We start from the raw sequence: 19596 nt of genomic DNA, 5'->3' as shown, positions 1-19596 counted from the left end.
TCAAGGAACCTGTCTCAGTCCTTTTTTTTTTTTTTTTTCTGTGGACTGGGACAGGAGTGGGCCAGGGCGCATGAAGCCGGTTGCCTCCCTCCTGGGGCTGTGACTTCCGGCAGTGGAAGCCGCTCACTTGGGCGGACAGATGGGGGTGCTGAGCGGGGGGCTTGTGGCATGATCCTGCCGCCAACCCTTTGCGGCTCAGAGGTTGGGAACCTCTGCGTTATGGTACATATACGAGCTTTTTGCTATAAGATGCAGGCCATTTTTAAAAGTGCACCTTTTATTTGAAAAAATACCATTTCGTTCATTTCGCTAAGATCCTTTATCTGGTTCTGACTGCTGCTATCTGTTTAACTTCTCTGCCAACAGTCTGCTCAGATGCTAATGGTTAATTTGGCCTGAAATCCTGATTCTGCCATCAACTTTAATTTTTTTCATCTAAGTGTTATGGATTATATTTCTCTTTTGTCCAGGAGCCCCAGAGTCTGAAATAGGCAATGCGTTATAGCTAGAAATAAAGTTGTAGAGGATTTCACAGTCTAAACACTGGAGGAAATTCTGCTTGCTGCCTGAACTTTCAAAGTGAGCTGGTGCAGCTTTTGTGTGATCTTCTGATTATTTATCTAGCACAATGTGCTACTTATAGTGTATTACAAGGAAGCAAGAGTATGGCTCCGTGTGTGTTCTGTTCCTCCTTGCCTCAAAATGTCAACAGTGGCTGAGGCAAACAGCTTTATGTTTCTATTTAAAGAGAAAAAGCAGAATCTATGTGTAGGGCATAAGTAGCTATTTTAATTGTGCTATAGCATATGCTTGACTTTGAGGCAGTTCTTCCACACTCACCTTGTCCCTCGGGGGAGTGCCAGATAGATTTCACATTTACCACCACACTTTTAATCTTTGGCCATATATCATTGTCAAGACCACATTGTCCCAGTTGTACAATGGATGAGACACTGTCTTTTCAAATTGGTCCTCACTCCTCAATTATCTAGTCTCCTTGGAACTGCAGAGCAATTGCAATATCATGGTTTCAGACTAGTGTATGTGTTTGGCTTTGTAACTATTGAGAAAAGGCTTTAATTTTTTTCTTCCGGCAGCATATTCACACGTTTTCTTTATTCTTAAAGGAGCTTAAGAAATATGGAGTGACAACCTTGGTGCGAGTTTGTGATGCCACGTATGATCAAGCTCCCGTCGAAAAAGAAGGAATCCAGGTTCTAGTGAGTCTCTTTTAAAATTCTTTCTAAACTGAAAAATCATTAGATATAGATCTGATTTCTCAGTGTTGCTTGGCATTCATGCTTGTGCCTGATAATAACATAGCTTCTTCCAGGATGACCAACGGCAGTCTGTCTTCTGGATCAATGGGGAGTTCACCTTGAGATTTTTTTTGTTCAGTAGATTCTTTTTTAACTTTGAAATGCATCAGAGGAGGTATTTGGGTTTTGTTGCTACAACTAGTTGCCCTAGTTAGAAGTTCCTGTTCTTAGAGGTCTGGGTGCTTTGGGAAATGCTTTGTTCACTTGGTTACTGATTTGAGTCTGGTTCACTTTAGAACTGGCAGATTGGTTGGGATGAACCAGGTAGCAAGCAATTGTGATGTGATTTAGGTGTCTGTCTTGTTCATGGAACCAGCACCCATATAATAAGTGGCATTGCCTCGGAAGGAAGATTGAACTTGGTTCTGCCTTCTAAAAATAGGACCTTCCAAACGTGGTTAAGATGCACAGACGGGTTATTTGTTTTGCATAAAAGAGATCTTTCATTTCTTATGTCAGTTTTGTATGGGTACTAATGAGATTTAAAAACCAGCCATATTGCTAAGCTGACATTTGAAATGAATTTCAGACATAAACTCCAGGCAGTCATGGTTTAACATATGGCTGTATTTCATGCTGTAGATTTGTACTAGCACAAAACAACAATGATGTGAGGGATCCGACTTGTTGCAAGACATTAGTGGTCACGGTGATAAATTCAGTGAAGCTACTGGCTTCTGCTCTCCCTTATTCAGCAGGTATAATTCCATAACTCTGGCTAAAAGTTAGAGACACAAAGATAGTAGTATCTAGCATTGGTAGATGTGTTTTTTCATTAGCTCTGTGCCCATATGGAGATTGAAGGCAGTGGTTTTCTAGTCGGTGTTATGAATAGTTGTAGCAGGCTGAAAAATAAAGATTTAATATATGCACATTGGCTACCCATTGTAGCTACTCTGCTTTCTGTGGGCTCTCACATCTTCGTGGCCAGAGACGCTAGCAATTTTAAAGAGTGTTCAGCAAATTTGGTGGAACTTACATTTGTTGGATAACTTCTACACTGCATCGTCATTCTTGAAATTTCTGACAAGGTCTCCTGTACTGTTTATTTTAATTGGAGAGGTATAATGTAGAGATTTACACTCCATACAGGATTGGAGGGCATATCATGCAGCTTGGAAGCTTCTTTCCTGGAGCATCTGGTGCATGAATTTGCAGAGAATTGGAGACCGCGTTCCTCTGATGATTGTCCTGAGCATCTTTGGCTGGAGGTTACCCATGCATAGTTTGGTCAGGGTTTGTGGTTCTAGGACAGTACTGACAAGTAGACTACCTTGGTTTTGGGCATCCGTAGTTTTATAGTTGTTAGGGGCTGTGGGGACCTTACAGATCATCAGGTCCAGCCCTCTTGCACTTGGGCAGGAAGACTGCTGGGATCAGATGACCCTAGCAAGATGGGTGTCAAGAAGTTTCTTGAAGGTCACCAGGATGGAAGATCCAGTATTTCCAAAGACAGCCGTCTGTACCAGGACTTTCTCTGCGCATTCAATATGCATTAATTGCTCCTAGCATGCTGTTGTTATATGAAAGAAAAAGGGCATAGGGAAAAAATCCACTAGACATCTGGCAAGGGTAACAAAACAGGACATGAAAGAAAAGATTTGCTGCTAATGTCATGCCTGATCCAGATGATCCCAGTTATGATGGTGTCTTCATAACTTAGTATATTGCTGTGGTGTTTTGGAATTTGAAAGTGAGCTTGGCTAGTCAGTAGTGTGACCTCTCTACCCAGCTTCCCCCACTTCCTCTTGAAATACTTTCTGAAAAGAAGCTGCTGTCACCACTGAGAAATGGGGCTGAGTTACCAGGTGGCTGAGAAAATGAGACACATTGCTATTTAAAGCTAATATTTGTTTACAGAATAATGAAGATTAAAAATGCAGCCTGATGGAGCTTAGCATCTTTTGTTTGAAACCTGCTGAGGGCAAAAGCATAGTGAAACCCCTGAAATGGAGAGAATTTTAGCAAAGTCTTTCATTTTATGATACGGGATAAAATACTAGTCAGGACAGCAGGGTGGGTGGGATGTGGAAGTTACCTTGACAGGTGCCATAGTGAGAATACAGGGGAATTGCAGAATTAATGTGCCTTGCTTACTAGTCCTACTAGTTCAAACCAAGTTCACGTAACCAAGAGATTAGACAATAGGAGGCTGGTATAGATAATACTATCTTTGGGGTTCATACCAGATTTTCATGGTCTTAGATGGTTTGTAAGGGTCTTATTATTCCAAGGTACCATCCCTATTCATACTAGTTAGTTGCTTAGAATACCTTTCAGCCATGCATCCTCAGTTTTTGAGATGAATTATTTGGCATCTTAAATTATGCTAAATAATTCCTCTTGGAACAGAAATAACCCAACTCCAGGGCAAGCGTGTTCATTTTCAGATTCATGTGCACACATCTGTAGCTCTTTGGATTCTGGCCATTCTCTAACTACTGCCCCACAGAGTAGTGTTGCATACCTGGGTCATGCTGTATTTGTACCTTGCCCTCAGGATGTTCCAAACTACAACAGGACGTCCCAAGCTTTGCTAAAAGACTCATGCGAGCCAGATATGAAGACCAGATTTGAAATTGATCCTGACCAATGGGAAACCTTGGCAAGTGATCGGAACAGATGGCATCATCATCTCCACCAAGGTGTCAACGTCCACAACAGGAACTGGCTCCAACGGCTTGAACAGAAAAGAGTGTGTAGGATGCAAGCAGCTCCCAAACCTCCCAACCATGGCACATACAAGTACTTGCAACCACTGCCACAGATCAGGCAGATCTTGGATTGGACTATTCAGTCACATGAGATGCTGTAAACAGGTCACAGGCTGCAATATCCAGTCTCATAGACAAAAGGATGCCAACCAACCCTGCAGAGCAGTGTTGCATACCTGGATCAGCTGTCTTTGTACCTTGCTCCAGAATCACATTTCCTGGATTTAACTGTTGGTGGACAGCCAGAAAGCTCCCCTTTCAGATGCTTGGTAGTAGTGGATTTACCTACTGTATAGGCACAGACCCTTTAAGAGGTACTGGATTTGATTGCCTCCAAAGAGCTATATGTTTGGTTCCATATGGAGTAGTCACTGTAATGTAGGTATCCCAGTGACAAGCTTCTGTTGGCGCAAATGAAAGCAATGCTAAGTCAAAGCAAACTATTCCTACCAGAAGTACCTGATGGTAGGAGACCAGAACTTCTAGTAATGGTTCGGTGCCACCAATGGGCAAGAGAACTATGTGTGAAACAAGCTGTTCTCAAAGCTTCAAAGACAATACAAGGAGCACTTTTAAGTGCCCACGACCCCATGTATGCCATGGGTTCCAACCAGGAAGAGAGCTCTCAGGGCAGCCCAGAACTTCAATATCCAAATCTTTCAGGTTGTACATATGAATCTCATGGTAGCTGGCCATATTGAAACCATGGTAGAGGAGATCTGCCAGCCTGAAAATGCCATGCAAGGAGCTCTCTGTCTGAGTATTATGTGCTGTACCATAGAAGAATATAAAGTGGTTTTTTCTATGAACCAACAGCTCAACCCCATGTTGGGCAAAGTGAAGAGCTTTTCTTGAAACAGCACTTAACCCCTCTGTCTTTTCCATTGTACTCAAAATGGCATCCACACAAGACACTTACTTTAATAGCTTTATCAGATCCTATACCCATCTCCTACCTGTATCATCCACCATCACGTCCATTCACCTCCCTTCCTCCCCGCCTCCTCCATTAAGATACTGGCACCGCAGCTTTTAAAATCAAGTATGTTACTTGGCATGCATGCTTGTTTTAGTGGCAGATACAGGACAGAAGTCACTGAAACAACAATGAAAAACTAGCTCATTGTTTCAGTAATGTGCTCTGCCTTTAGGAAAGCTGAGCCTTTATGGGGAAAGTGACTCAAACTGGCTACAGATGTGAAAAATGCTTGGCAATTTTTAAGATACAGCTTTAAAATAATTACCGCAACAATTCATCCTGCATTATGATGTTTTTTGCTGGTCTGTCACTGTCAGAAGAGAGCTTGAGACAAAAATTGCACTCCATTTTGGTATGCCTGTTGCTTTCCCAGTTGTGAAGGGCTGCGATTTGCAAAATACCGGTCATTAGATCTTCCTGATTTGCCTATTGTTGTCTTGAGCAAGACCTATTTGCGTCTCCAGGGAACTCTCCTTGCAGTAACATCCCCAAGCCCAAGGCCAGCCCACAGGCATGAAGATGTAATCATTATCTCACCACTGATCTAAAACGAGCATGGCCAGTCAACCTCCCTTCCTTTGCTGCAAAAGCATGGAAGGAGAAGTAATCTAGAGAAAATCTTACCATCTCTGGAGGGGCCCAGAGTGAGAAGATGGAAATGACATTCCAGAGCTACTGGAAAGAAACCCTTGCGCTGATATGGTGCAATAAGAATTTAAAACACACGACTGGAAGGTGCCTCCAAGGCCTTCAGCTCCAATCCCCTGCATTTTCAGCGAGTACTAGAAGCCATCTTCTCTAGCCCTTCACATGCATGCACCACAGCCACAGAGCACTTTTTGAAAATAAAGTCAAGAACATGCTTCAGGGTAGTGGAGGAAAGTAGAGACTTCCACAGTCCTTGCCAATCGGATGGGGGAGGAAGACAAACCTTGTGATTCTCACCCACCCCCCAATCTGTTGTTCTTTTAATTTCTTGTTTTCATTTTTTCTACCATGGCCTGCATAAAGAGAGGTGGTATCACACCTTTCCTGAGTGTGACCTTGATCCCCAAACTTAAATGAGGTGCACAATACATTCCTGACTCTTTCTTCACTAGTAAGGACATTTTGCAGGACCATCATCTCTGACAATTCAGAAAGCCCCATTTCCTGTCCCAGCCATCCACTGGGATCTCTCCTCTGCACCCAAATGGCATGCTAAATAGAGCAGCTGTTTATCACAAAGCACACAAGGACGAAAAACATCCAATCCTTTTGTAAGGTGCTGTTGTCTACCCTTTGGTCTTCTGAGAGCATACTCCATGGATGCCCATAACTTTTCAAGGTAAAGTTAAAGCATATCTGTCTTTTTTTCCTGAAAAGTTTCATCAGCTGCAGAGTCAGAAGGTAAGATGGGTCTTCTAGAACAACAGGAAGACTCGTAAGCTGTTAATGTCCATGGGAAGCAAATACCCCATTGCTCATTCCAGCCATTAGGCGTATGTTTCTAAACATTTTGGCATTGCAGACCTCTCCAGCTTCTCTCTCATCCATTTCAGTGACTCTTCCACAATAATCCATCAAGTGCTGCAGCATCATGGAGAAATGCCCCTTTCTGTTAATCTTTGGCCTGGCATATCCCATCAGTAGCCCACTACAGTTTGGGTACTACATCTAAGTGAAGCAAGCAGCAAATTCTCGTGTCTTGGCAAGTTTGTAGTCTGGCAGTGCGCTTTTCATAGCATTGCAACTAGCTGTGACAACAGGCCTAGCAGTTGATCTACCAGTACCCGAATAGTTTGAATTTATCCACTGGTAGTTGGAGTAACAAGCATCCAGATACTGATGGCAACACACATCTGTGCTAAGGAGTGTTTTCTTGGTGTTCAGCAGCTCAGGAAAGCGCTGCACCAGTTCCAGAAACCTAGAATCATAAGATTATAAGGGGATTATAATATTATAAAACCCTGTAAGTTTGAGGGGTGCTCACCAGGATCTGGGGGAACGTCTGTTCACCAGAGCGCCCCAAGGGATGACAAGATCAAACGGTCACAAATTCCTCCATGACTGTTTCAGGCTGGACATAAGGAAGAACTTCTTTCCTGTCCGAGCCCCCAAGGTCTGGAAAAGACTGTTGCCGGCCATGGTTCAAGCACCTACTTTGAAAGCCTTTGAGAGACATTTGGATGCTTATCTTGCTGGGATCCTATGACCCCAGCTGACTTCCTGCCCCTGGGGCAGGGGGCTGGACTCAAAGATCTTCCGAGGTCCCTTCCAGCCCTAATGTCTGTGAAATCTATGAAGAAAGTAGGGCTGGAAGGGACCTCACAAGGTCATCTAGTTCTGCTTTCTTCTCAGTGCAGGATCATCCCTGACTAAACTACCCTAAGTGTCTGTCCAACCTGCTGTTGAATATTTCAAGGGATGGATATTCCACAGTTTTTTGAGGTAGCCTGTTGCAATGCTTGACCACCCTCATCGTCAGAAAGTTCCTCCTAATCCCCAACTTAAATGTCCTCTGATGCAGCTTGAGTCCCTTGCTCCTAATCTTGTCCCGGAGCTGCTGAGAAAAGCCCTTCTTTTTGCTCTTTATAATTGCGCTTGAGGTATTTAAAAACTGTTGTCAAATTCTGCCTCAGTCTTTTCTTTGCCAGACCAAATAACTCTAGTTCTTCAAGCCTTTCCTTGTGAGATGTGCTTTCCGTAGTCATGGCAGGGGTCTGCTTCTACTGCTAGTTGTCCCAGTTTTTTATTGCTATCCTCCATACTTGTCATTGTTAGTTAACCAAGCCCAGAAGTAGCACTTCCCTGAATAAAGCTGCTTCAGATAACCAGTTACTTCTGAACAGTATTTAATATCATTCTCCTGCTCCTCCTCTTTTATTAGCTGTTTTACTGTGGTATCAAAAGTAAGATGGCACTTGGAGAGCCATACCCATCCCCTGCATTTGGATGGATGTGTATTAAATGCAACTGTATCATCCAATTTGTATTGACTTGTGATCATGGTGCTCAGCAGTTTGTCTTCTGTGCTGCCTGACAATGCCTCAAAGTAATGGATGTTGGAAAAGGAGTTGGACTCCTCTCCTTCCCTGCTCAGAATTCCTATAGTCTCTGGTAGGTATCCCACAATGCACCTCGGGAAAACGTCCATGTATAGAGGCAACTGGTGCAATACTCTGCCATGACGTATCTGCAGAGAGTGCCGAACAATTCAGACAAGCACAAAGATGTGTAATAGAATCAAATGATCACAAATGAAGTGAACGGGCTGGATCAAAATAATAATTTCACGTACACAGTAACCTAAGCAGTGGAAAGGAGTTGAGATGAACTCAAAGGAAGGACATCAAGAATTAAGGATGAATTCTGTTCTTCAACACTTTCAGTAATGAGTCGCTCCTGTTTCTGTGAGAACCAGTGAGTTTGCTCCCAAGAACAAGGCTGATCCTGTATGAACAGAGAGATTGATATGTCTCTTTGGGATTAAATAGTACTGCAAGTGTGGTAGAAACATGTGGAGTGATGATAACTGGGAAAGTACAAGGGAGTTCCCTCCATGATCCTCTGCAGCATTTCTTTAATCAGTAAAGGCCCAATCCTGCTGGGTGCCAAGTACCTTCAGTTCTAGCTGGATTTAAGAAGCAGCGCTCAGGACCTTTGAGGTTCAGGATAGGTAGCCATGTGTTCTGGATTACTTCCCTGCAGAATTGTTTGAGAAATGAAGCCTTCAGTTTTGCTGGCTCTAGCAACAGTTGACTTGCACCTTAGTAGCTTCAAAACTGCAATATTTGAAGGTTGCTTGTGAACTGATGTATTTTGTATTACTTTTTTTATCCCAGAGCACATTTTTACAGCTGTTAACCCTTGAAAAATGGGGTTTACAGTTGAAATACTGACAGTCTTAATAGTGGTACTACAAGGCTATTCATGGAAGCGTGATAAGCAGATGACAGCTTCTACCCTGATAACATGCCATCCTGTCTAATAGGGTGTACAGGAAATGTCAGGGCAGTACTAAGTGCATTTCAAAATTAAGAGCCCAGTAGTTTCCTTGTTCTTCTCCAGGGCTTCTGCATGCCCTTTCCTGACTCCAGGAGTCTTAAGGACTGTCACTTCATGCTGTCTTCCCTCAAGGTATTGGGTAGTGCCTGCTGTTCTCCTAGCTTAGACTGCTTTCAAGACAGATCCTTATCACTTGAGAGATGGGCTGTTTGAATAATGTGGCACCTGTGATCCTTGTCTCCTTTTAAAACACTTTGAGAACCATGGATGAAAGGGGTATGGAAGAGCTAGGCATTATTTTCACCCCACACACCTAATTGTGCTGTTTCTACAGCTCTGGCAGTTTCTAAGAGGAGAATAAAACCTATGCTGCCTTGTATTCAGTCTCAGGGAGTAATTTTAGGATGTTCAGTACTCTACACAAAAGCACAGATTCCAAGAGGGATAATGGCCTAGGGAAAATGGAGGTCTTGAAAAATCATTTCCTCTTTGCATGTAATTTAAACTTCCAGCCATCTCTCTATTATGCAGCAGGGCTTAGGCAACCTTTTTCATGAGCAGGAGAAAAAGACAGAAAATGTCACTCAATTATTTACTTTTATCTTTTTTGAAGTACTGTATTTTGCTTATGAGTATGTGTTTGAAATAGCAGTAAATAAATAGGTATGACTGTCTTCTCCCCTTGAGATGCCATGCATTGCAGCTGGACAGGCTGCTCCACTGGAATAGGTATGATGCACTTCTTTGTCCATATAGAAGCAGCAGCATAAACTGTATTTTGCAATGGTGCATTTTTAAGCAACAGTCTCCTCATTGTCCGTATAGATTTAATTATAGTTTCTACTGACTCGTCTAATGAGTACAAGCTCAGAAAGATGTTAAAAAGACAAGTGTTTACTTTTTCAGCCAGGTCCATGCAAAAACTGAGGACTCAGTCAGTAATTGCTGCTAGACAAGTCTAGTCATTTGATTTTCGCTAACATTTAATTGAAAAGGTTGATAAAGTGGATTTAATTTATTTAGCATTGTATTACTGTATTGAGGCTATACCCTGAGTTCTATGTACATTAATAGCAACCGCGTAATATATGGATATCAAATCTTCCCCTTCTAATTAGGACAGCTGTTGGTGGATCAGTGAAACAGTCCGTATTACTGCGTCATTGATGCCTTAAAGTAAGAACTATTGTGCTTTCTTTCCACAAAGGACTGGCCATTTGATGATGGAGCGCCACCTCCAAATCAGATAGTTGATGACTGGCTAAACCTATTGAAAACCAAATTTCGTGAAGAGCCTGGATGCTGTGTTGCTGTGCACTGTGTTGCAGGGCTGGGAAGGTAAGCCTTCTGCTAGCTTAGTTTTCCAGTTGGTTTATTTTACTGGGAGAATTGTTGTCTCCCCCCTGATGCAGTGGCATTATTCAACTACAGTTCCTTCCCTCCCCACGCTTGAGAATCCATTTGTTAAAAATACCCTGCATCTTTCTGCTAAAAAATCCTCTTGTACTTCTAACTATATATGTGGAAAATGGAGTAAAACCAAGTTCTGTGTTCTGGGGGAACATTCAGAATGACTGTTCTGTTGGCTTTGGGGAGAGTTAGAGATGCTATAAAGAGTTTTAGAAGATTGGATTTTTTTTTTTGCTATCAAACTGCTCAAGGGCATTGATTGAAATACCGTTATACAAAATATCTAAAAATCAGCACTTTTAGTTTAATGCACAGGTCCTAAACTACTACTTTGAACAGTTTGTCAGCTCTTGGGTTGAGGCTTTAGGGGACAGAAAAGCAAGTTTTTTCTTTTCTGTTTTTGTCTTTCTTTTAATCCATTTAGAAGCACCTTAAAGAAAGGGTTCACTTGGAAGTACAGAAGTGAGTTTCTGCATCAATGTGAATGCCTTTGGAAGGGGAAAAAAACCCAAGTGTGAAAACAGGGCAGTTAACTCTTTTTTATTTATCTGTGACTTATTTTTTTGATCAGGTGGCCACATGTTGTGACTTAGTCAAGTGATTTTTTTTTTTCTTGTATTACATTAGGCCAAAGGAAGCCAGGAGTTTGGCATCTGCTGTTATCACTGTATTTTGTACATACTCCTTACAGAATATGGGTTCATGTTGAGGCTTGAACTAATGTGGAGCAGTTTTTCTTAGGGTATGGGCCACATGTACATTTTGGAGCTATTTCAGAAGGGAGCAGGGTGGCAGCTGGTACGTTCTGACTTGTTATTTGTGGACAATATGATACAATACTTACGGAGCCATACAAATGTAGAAAAACAGCTCCAACTTTAACACTGCCTCAGCCAGTGTTAAGGCTGGTGTGGTTTTGCTACCTTTGTGTTGTTCCTGGCTTGTCCACACAAGCTCCTTATGTGTGTCAGTCCATACCCTTATACTGCAAGGGAGAGATGCACAGCGCCAGCCACCATGGGATCCACTGATGTCTTGTGAAACCCTGCTCTCTGTTACCATACAGGATGCCCCTGTTTGCATGCCTGTATATGGTGATAGGAAGTCACATTTCAGATACAATCTTTTTAGTGCCATTTTAAAATAAATGTAATGCTTGTGAGGCTTCGAACTGATAGCCATGAAAACCAAAGTCCTCTCTGTATCCAGGTGCAGGCCGGCAGTGCCTAGTGCAAGCTGCTCTGCCTGCCCGAGTTGCTGATCTGTGTTCTTGATTAGCTCAAAGGGCTAATCGGCACAGTACAGTTGCCAACACCTGTTTAATCTTTGACTGCTTTGCCATCACCAATGCCTAAATCACGCAGTTATACTGGGTGCTATGAGCAGTTGTCTAGTAGGAAGCGAACTGGGACCAGGACCTCATTTCACAAAGCTTCCCTGAAATGCCATCCCCATGCTCCCTATATTTGACTGGACTAAATTCAAAATGGTGACGTCAAGGTGAAAAATATTACTCCGTTACCCCTCAGCCCTTCAGAGCAAAAAGGAACTGATTTCAAAGTTGTCATTTTAAAAGTGCTTCATCTTTTCAGCCTATATGGAACTGAACCTCTGGTATATAATGCAAAGTTCAACATGCCAAAGTCCTCCACAACTTTGTGATTGGCAGAGTTCAAAATTATCCTACAGTGAAATGATGAAGTATAAAAATCTGGCAGTACTGTTTCATGCCAAACACTAAGAAGCCATTGATTTTTGGTGCTGGAAGCAGAGCAGTCTGCTGAAAGGAGTTTTATATTAAATGCACAGCAGGCAAATGTCTGTCTTTCTAGATAAGAGTTAAAGACAAGCTACTTAAGCTGTTTGTTTATAGACTAATTTGATCTTTTTTGAGGGGTTCAATATATTGCTTTTCTAGGCCTTATTTACATAAATATTGATTTTTATCCCACAGGGCCCCTGTCCTGGTTGCACTTGCTCTCATTGAATGTGGAATGAAGTACGAGGATGCAGTTCAATTTATAAGGCAGTAAGTATAATTAACGAACCCGCAAGCACTTTCTCCCTCCCTCCCACCCTGTCTGTCTAGGGAATTTTATATTTGCTTTGAGCAAAGCACACATGCAGCAAAGCTTGTTAAATTTCTCATAGTTTTCTCATAACTGTGTCCTGCCAGTGCTGGACACAATATCAACGTTAATGCCAGGTTTTGTACCCTTCTGGGCTTGGAGAGCCAAGGAAAAAGCCAACTGTCTACTTTCACTTATGCATGAAGTCACTGCTTTGTGACCCAAAGCACTTGGACTCAAAGTTAAAATGCTAACAAAAGAGAATTTACAGGATCAGTTAATAAAATTCCTGCTTTGGCTGGACACTGATAAATTACTAATGAATCAAAAGAAAATGTAGTCTGGCTGAGTGCCCTAGCAGCATGATATCCTTCAGCTCATGGGCCAAACAATATGATCTACAGCAGGGGCTCAAAGATTGGGATTCATGAAGGCATTGTGTGTGGAAATGTTGGCAGCCATTCCACCTGCAAAATAGCAAAAGTGGTGGTTGGAGGAGAGAGTGCAAAGTCCTGTTATTTTAGTGATAATGCTAGAGCTTAATATGAAGCCCAGCAGGTAGGAAGATGCTGCATAACAATATCACAAAAAGGCAGTTCGTGCGGCTGTTGGAATCCAAAAGTCTGCCTTCCCTCTCCCAAACCATGTTGCTGTTAACAGGGTTTTGAGCCTTCTGAATTTCCCCTTTGCATTTCTCTCCATTATGCCTTTCATTTTATACTAAATCCCTCTCTTTATTAGCACCCTTCATATATTTGTATCTGGTTGACATGTCCTCACTTAGCTAGTATTATATATGCAGGGCATCATATGAATCTTCTGAGGGTGAACTTTGTGATGAAAGAGCAGTGGACTCCAGAGAAGCCTAACTCTCATGATCCAAAGTCAGTTCAGTGAAGAGGGGAAGCATTTTATGGCCACAGATCTGACTAACACCGGTGCCTAGATCCCCAATCCCATGGCCTGGTCTGGTTTACCCTTCCTAGAGGCAGCAGTGGACAAAGAAGCAAGCCTGGTGTTGATTGTGTGGGTTTGAAAAAGCTTTCCAGTTCTCAGAACAGCTAATCTACTTTGAGATGTACACAATAACCAAACCAATACTCTTGCAATTGATATATAGCCTTCATTCTGTTTGTTTTAGGAAAAGGAGGGGAGCTTTCAATTCCAAACAGCTGCTTTACCTTGAGAAATACCGACCTAAGATGCGATTACGCTTCAAAGATGCCAACGGTCACTGCTGTGTTCAGTAGAAAGAAACATTAAACACAGGCTGAAGTTATCATGGCTGTTTTCTGGACTCTTGGCACCTGAAAATGTGAATCTGGAATCAAACTGTCATCAAATTAGTGGTGGAGTCAGTGCTCCTCAGCCTCTGTTGTAATGGTGGTGGTGATTTAAAAAAAATATAGAAAACACAACACCTCCCCCCCCCCCCCCAAAAAAAAAAAAAAACCCAACCCCCCCCCCCCCCCCCCAAAAAAAATTAACAACAAAAAAAAGAAACATTTCAGTGAAGGATTGTTTTCTCCTCCAGCTGCAGTGTGAACATCTGCCAGGAGAAAATTAGTTTCTGAACCTTCTGTATTTTAACTTTTTAAAAACAAATGAAATAAAGTAAATTTTATGTCTAAGGAAAACCAGCAGAGCATTGGCTTATGCAGAAACCATTTTCTTGGTTCGGGGACAGTGTCCCATAGTTAGCCCTTGGCACATGAATTCCCTTCGGGACTTCCTTTTTTTTTTTGTTTTTTGTTTAGTGGTTTATCTTTTTTCCTTGCTGCGAGCTGGCAGACAGAAATAAGGAGGGGCCTTTGTTGCTGTATGTGAGCAGTCTGACAGCCTTAAGCCCACCTGGGCACTCTCCTAGAAATGCGTTGATGTTTGTGTTGTATGTCCATGCAGCATTTAGACTTTGCGGATGACAGGATGTTCTTGGTAGTTTTCTTTAACTGAAGACTCTACCTTTTGGTGAATCTGCTAAAAGGCCTTTTCTAATTGGTGGGGGGGGGGGGAAATTTTTAAGAAGAATGCAGTGTGTGTATGTGTGCGTGTGTGTATGCGTGCACATGCGAGTGTGTATGAGCCTGACTAACTTGTACTTCTCCAAAGAATGTGGCTGAGAAGTTAACTGATTCCTTTTTGCTCCCTGGATGGAAAAAAAATATATATATGTGTATGTCTTGGTGCAGGAGGATTCAGGCATCCGTAAGTGTCCTAGCTGACTAAGGGAGAATTTAGGCAGGGAGTTAAAATAACTTGTCTGCCCTAAGAAACATAAAAGGCTATTTGCAGTCATTGTCCAGATTATCTCTGCCTTGATGAACACGGTTAACAAGGACTTGAAGAGTCTTGTCTGTACTGTATGTGAGGCTCAAGTAGTACATACACAGTATTTTGGTCTTGTGAGTAAATGCCAGGTGTGGACATTTTCCCAGACTGGCCTTCATGTACAGCTCAGTTTAACCACCAATTGCCTTGTTCTTTTTTCTTTACTAGGCTCTCCTGAGAGAGCATCACTGGTTACACACCAACAATAGCTAATGTGCAAAAACCATCATCGCTTACAGGGTGGGGAAAACATGCTGATTTTAGGCTGCAGGGGCTGGAAACATTCAGTTGTTGCACCAGTGCAGCGCTCTTTTTGTAGAGCCATTGCTGTCTTCGGTGGGCTAATCAACAGCTAGTGTTGCGCTGCCTCCAAGGCAGGTTTAGCAAGGCTGGTTTTACCAAACACATTAAAATGCCAACTTAGTGCCCTGACACATTAACGACCTCATATGCTTTCAATTTGACATCGTGTTTGTAATATTCAGCCGCGGGAGGCTCTGAATACAGGTTTAGGGTCGTCTTGTCCTGTGGTCTTTTGCTGTGCAGCACCAAAGGCTTTCATTTGTCTGTCCCAGCAGCTGTTCCAGCAGGTGTAGACTGGTACCCCTTTTTTACTGATACCTCAGATGCTGGCTGCGTGAACTGCCTACAACACAGGATATTTTCCTGATTCAGAGTTCTGTCTTGATTTGGGACTAAGAACTGCATAAACACTTTTCAGAAAGCAAGTCATGGATTTTAAAATTATTTCCTAGAATGGTTTTTAAGTTGAAACAAAAAACGATGGTACTATTCAAACCTCCCGACTCCAGGATCTGCCAGCTGATTTTTTTTTTTTTTTTCTTAAATGGTTTTTTGGTAGGTAGATTTATGACTATAACCCCACCCCCCTCAACCACCCTGCCCCCAAGGCTGAGATACTATACTTGACAAGTAGTAATAAGCTTTTTCTTCCCTTTAAAATGTCAAATGTACTTGATTGTTTTGCTTTCTGAGTAAAAGGGGCACAAAAAGTGTATGGGACGCCAATACCTATATTTTAGGGAAACAACGTATCTGAAGAGTTGATAATGCTGAGAGCATGTAATATTTATCTTTCCCTTCCCCCCACAATGACACACTGTGGTTTTAATGGTTCTCAAACTGGATTTTTGTTTCTGCAAAAACTAAAGTCTTTTTTTAAATCAAATGAGGTATTTGTAGCTAAAGCCAATTTGACAGGTGGCACATGTTGGATGAGAGGGAAAGGTGTGGCAACTGGATGCAAAACCAAATTCCAAATTCCTTTAACGAACAATAAAAAAAAAAAAAGATATTTTACATGCTGTATGTATAACTTTTTGCATCCCCCCTCCCTCCACTTTTCTTTTGATTTATAATAATGTACTGTGTTAGCTTGTACTTTGTCCCCGCAACCTTAACTGAATTGAGAAAAGGTGATTTAAATGCACATGAGTGCACAGGCTGTCATACAGTGTAGACCTGGGGGGTGTGGAGAGGGCTTAATTTGCCACCAGGGCCTAACAGGCACAATATCTGGTTCAGCACTTGGACACAGTGCAATAAAGTTCTTGCAGTAAAATGTCTCTTCCCTCTGGTTCTCGGTGAATTTGTTGCATTTCACGTATACATTTGAGCACTGTTCGGTACTCGCTGCTTCTCTGGTTCCTCAGCCCAGGCTGTCTGCGTTCCATGTAGTAGCTGGTCTCATGACTGCGCTTCTGCACTGCATGGCGTGAACTTGCTAGTGACTCAGCGACACTGAGAAATCAACCTCCATCCAGAAAAGAGGAAGAATTGCATCAGATACCAGCTGTTTCCTTCCCATTAAATCACCTGTGTGTGTCTGCTTTCTTTCTCTCTCTTTCTTTTTTAAAAAGAAAAAAAGCAGTTCTCAGTTGAGAACATTTTCTTTTCCCCTTGACAAAGCTAGACCATGTGCTCCCTGGCAGTGTGTGAATTAAAACGTGGGAGGGAGGCAGTAACAGGGGACTCTTACAGCCTTGGATCCTAGTCGGTAGGTGCGTCTACACAAGACGCTGACCACAGGTGGTACTGTGCAGTCATTTAGTACTTGCATTCCCAAGTACTAAATGACTGTGCAGTAATCAGTGTTACTGCACAGTAACATACCTGCACGGCTTCCTGGCCGTGCTGACTCTGCAGTAGCTCGTTACTGTTGTGGGAGTAGCATTGTGTCGTGGTTCGTGCCCTGCGATGCTACTGCGCAGTAAACGTCTTGTGTAGACGTGGCCAGTTTCGCTTCAGTTATAGTGGAGTTCAACTGAACAAATACCTATCATTTATTTAAATATAACTAAGGTGCTGTTTTCTAAGCTTCATTTGTAGTCAGCTTTGCTTAGCTGCCAAAGCCAATACATGACCCTCAAATTAGGATCACATTTCAAATTTGTATCAGATTTTCTCACTAGTGCATTAGTGAAGTCCCCAGTGCTGACTGGCAATCAGATAATGGAGCATGCTGGCCATGATAACACAGGAACTGGTATCTGTGAAGCACCATTTCCTGCGAGGATGTCTTTGTATATTAAGTTTTAATAATAATTAAAAAAGCCCCAACCCCACAACCCTGTTGCTTGTTTTTCATGAACCCTGCCATGAAGGCAGGTTGGTTTACCTCATTAACCAAAAGCTCATCTGCAGGGAGCTACAGGTTTAATTGCAGGTTAGACAGAGCTGTGTTTCCCTTGTTCCTTGATATTTTTCACATCCATTTCTGAAAATACAGCCACTGGTATTTTTAGTTGGTGATATTATTTAACCGCATTAGCATTTATACCATTTAAAGAGGTGAGCTTGAAATTTTGAAAGGCAGTCTATAATTAGTAGGGTTGCAAATGTAAATTAGCTATAGAAGTCTCAGATCACAATTTTAGGAGTGTCCAACTTTGTAAAACTAATCAAGAGTACATCTGACTTAGACTTACTATTAGTAACTGCCACCAATCACAATACTGGTCCCTGTAAGAGTTTTCTAGGTGCAAAAACATTTACTTCGGAGCAGGGCTAGCTTATATCAGTCGATTACAGGATTTGATGCAAAATGTTGATGGCAGGATTCCTGTCAATCCTCTTGTATAGATTATATTACAAATAGGACTGATACCACTATTATAGTGGGCAGCAATGTGGCCCCAACCTACATTAAAATGTTTATAGTGAATAGTACACGTTAAATATCACCCAAGTCGGTCTCCACACTTAACATTTCTCTTGTCGTGTATGAATACTCATTACACTACAGTCACCAGAGAGCTCTGTCTTCACCAACAAACCACCCAAGCCCGAGTTTGTACTGCTTAACTTGATGGCATGACAATAAAAAGCCTTGCAGCTGACTACACTATAGTGTCATTTATTCCTAGTACATCTACCTTGGGAATGAATTATATGTCCAATTTTCCTGGTATAGCCTCAGAGGGGAGTACTGATGTGAAATGAAGAAAAGCAAAGTCCAATAATCTGTGCCTACAAAACAACAACCTGCCCCCGCAAAACCTTTTCAGCCCGGAGTCATTGGAAGCATCCTTATTCCATAACGCTACTCATACCACCCGTCTCATTGAGTGGGATAGGCATAATTCCCTTCCAAACGAGTACTGCTGCCCGAGTGACCAAAGTGCTCGTGCATCTTGCAGTCTAGAAATACTTCCTCTAGTCTCAGAGGAGAATGAGAATGGGATGCGACTTTCTGCTGGTTCAGAGCACTGCCTGCAAATCTGTGAGAATAACACATCTCTACCTTGTCTCTAGTAAAGGATGTCTTTTTTTCCTTTCCCCCATCCCATCTCTAACGCGGTGGTCACCATGCTTCAACCATAGCGGTCACGGATGTTACTGAGAGTTGAACACTATTTTCGGTGATAAGATCCAGGAATCTCTTGCAGAGCTGGTCAGAAAACTACTTCCACACTTTGGGCAAACTCATTTTGAAACCTTTGTTTTAAAACAAAATTAAAATGTCTAAAGTGTCCCAGACCTGAAATAACACCCCCCCCCCAAAAAAAAACCCAAAGTGTTTGTAAATGTTAAAAGATACTGCATTGTGATAGTCTTTAACTCTATAATCACATACTGTTTCTTTCCCTGCCAAAGGACTCCTAATCAACACTGCTCGCTTATGAGACAGCTATTCAATATTTTTTTTAATCTACATTGTTCGGTGTGTAAGCTCCTGTGGTGTTGATTGCCTACTATTCATACCCTGCTCTGAACACATCATTATTAATTTCCCTGTGGCTTTATTATGCCACTTATTACAGTATCCAAGTGCTACTCATGACCCCTGTGCTATGGGAGAGTGACACGTTTTCCGTTTCACAGGTGGGGAACTGAAGCACAGAGAAATTAAGGTCAGAAGTTTCTACATCTTTTGGGTGACTAATTTGAGACACCACTGACTTGATTTTTCAGGGTCCTTAGCTAGGTGTAGCACTTTATAGACTCAAAGCACCGTTCCCATTTACTGAAGTGGTAGCCGATGCTCGCCATTTCTGTACGCCATTCCCTGGGATATTGAGATGGACACTGAAAAATGAATGGGTGGCAACCTGTGAAGACTGAATGACAGTGAATAGGAACGGTGCTGGGGCAGCTATAGAGTCCAGTCCTCCAGGGCAGTATTCAGCTCTTAACCAATAGGCTGTCTTTTCTGTGCCTGCAATCCCTGGCCTCATTCATCATGCACCCTCAGGTTTCTGTAACAAATGAGCCCAGTCCAGTAGACAACAGCTTCCTTTATTATAAAGCCCTGCTGCATCTCCAGAGCA

The 19596-nt window shown here is 42.3% G+C and overlaps 1 protein-coding gene across 1 annotated transcript in view; it reads left to right on the top strand.

Annotated features, from left to right (window-relative positions):
• The window catches only part of PTP4A2 (protein tyrosine phosphatase type IVA, member 2), a 15573-nt gene extending 1691 nt beyond the window's left edge, over positions 1–13882 (top strand). The window contains exons 2-5 of the mRNA XM_019512275.1: positions 1128–1220; positions 10207–10337; positions 12364–12438; positions 13620–13882. Coding sequence (XP_019367820.1) covers positions 1128–1220; positions 10207–10337; positions 12364–12438; positions 13620–13728 — 408 coding nt within the window. The 3' untranslated portion in view covers positions 13729–13882. The remainder of the gene's footprint in view (positions 1–1127; positions 1221–10206; positions 10338–12363; positions 12439–13619) is intronic.
• Positions 13883–19596: the final 5714 nt, after the last annotated feature.

This window comes from Gavialis gangeticus, unplaced genomic scaffold, assembly GCF_001723915.1.
Source record: "Gavialis gangeticus isolate Ggan-Ray unplaced genomic scaffold, GavGan_comp1, whole genome shotgun sequence".
Lineage (NCBI taxonomy): Eukaryota > Metazoa > Chordata > Crocodylia > Gavialidae > Gavialis > Gavialis gangeticus.
The sequence above is the reverse complement of the archived record's forward strand: the minus strand, read 5'-3'. Positions and strand labels throughout refer to the sequence as shown.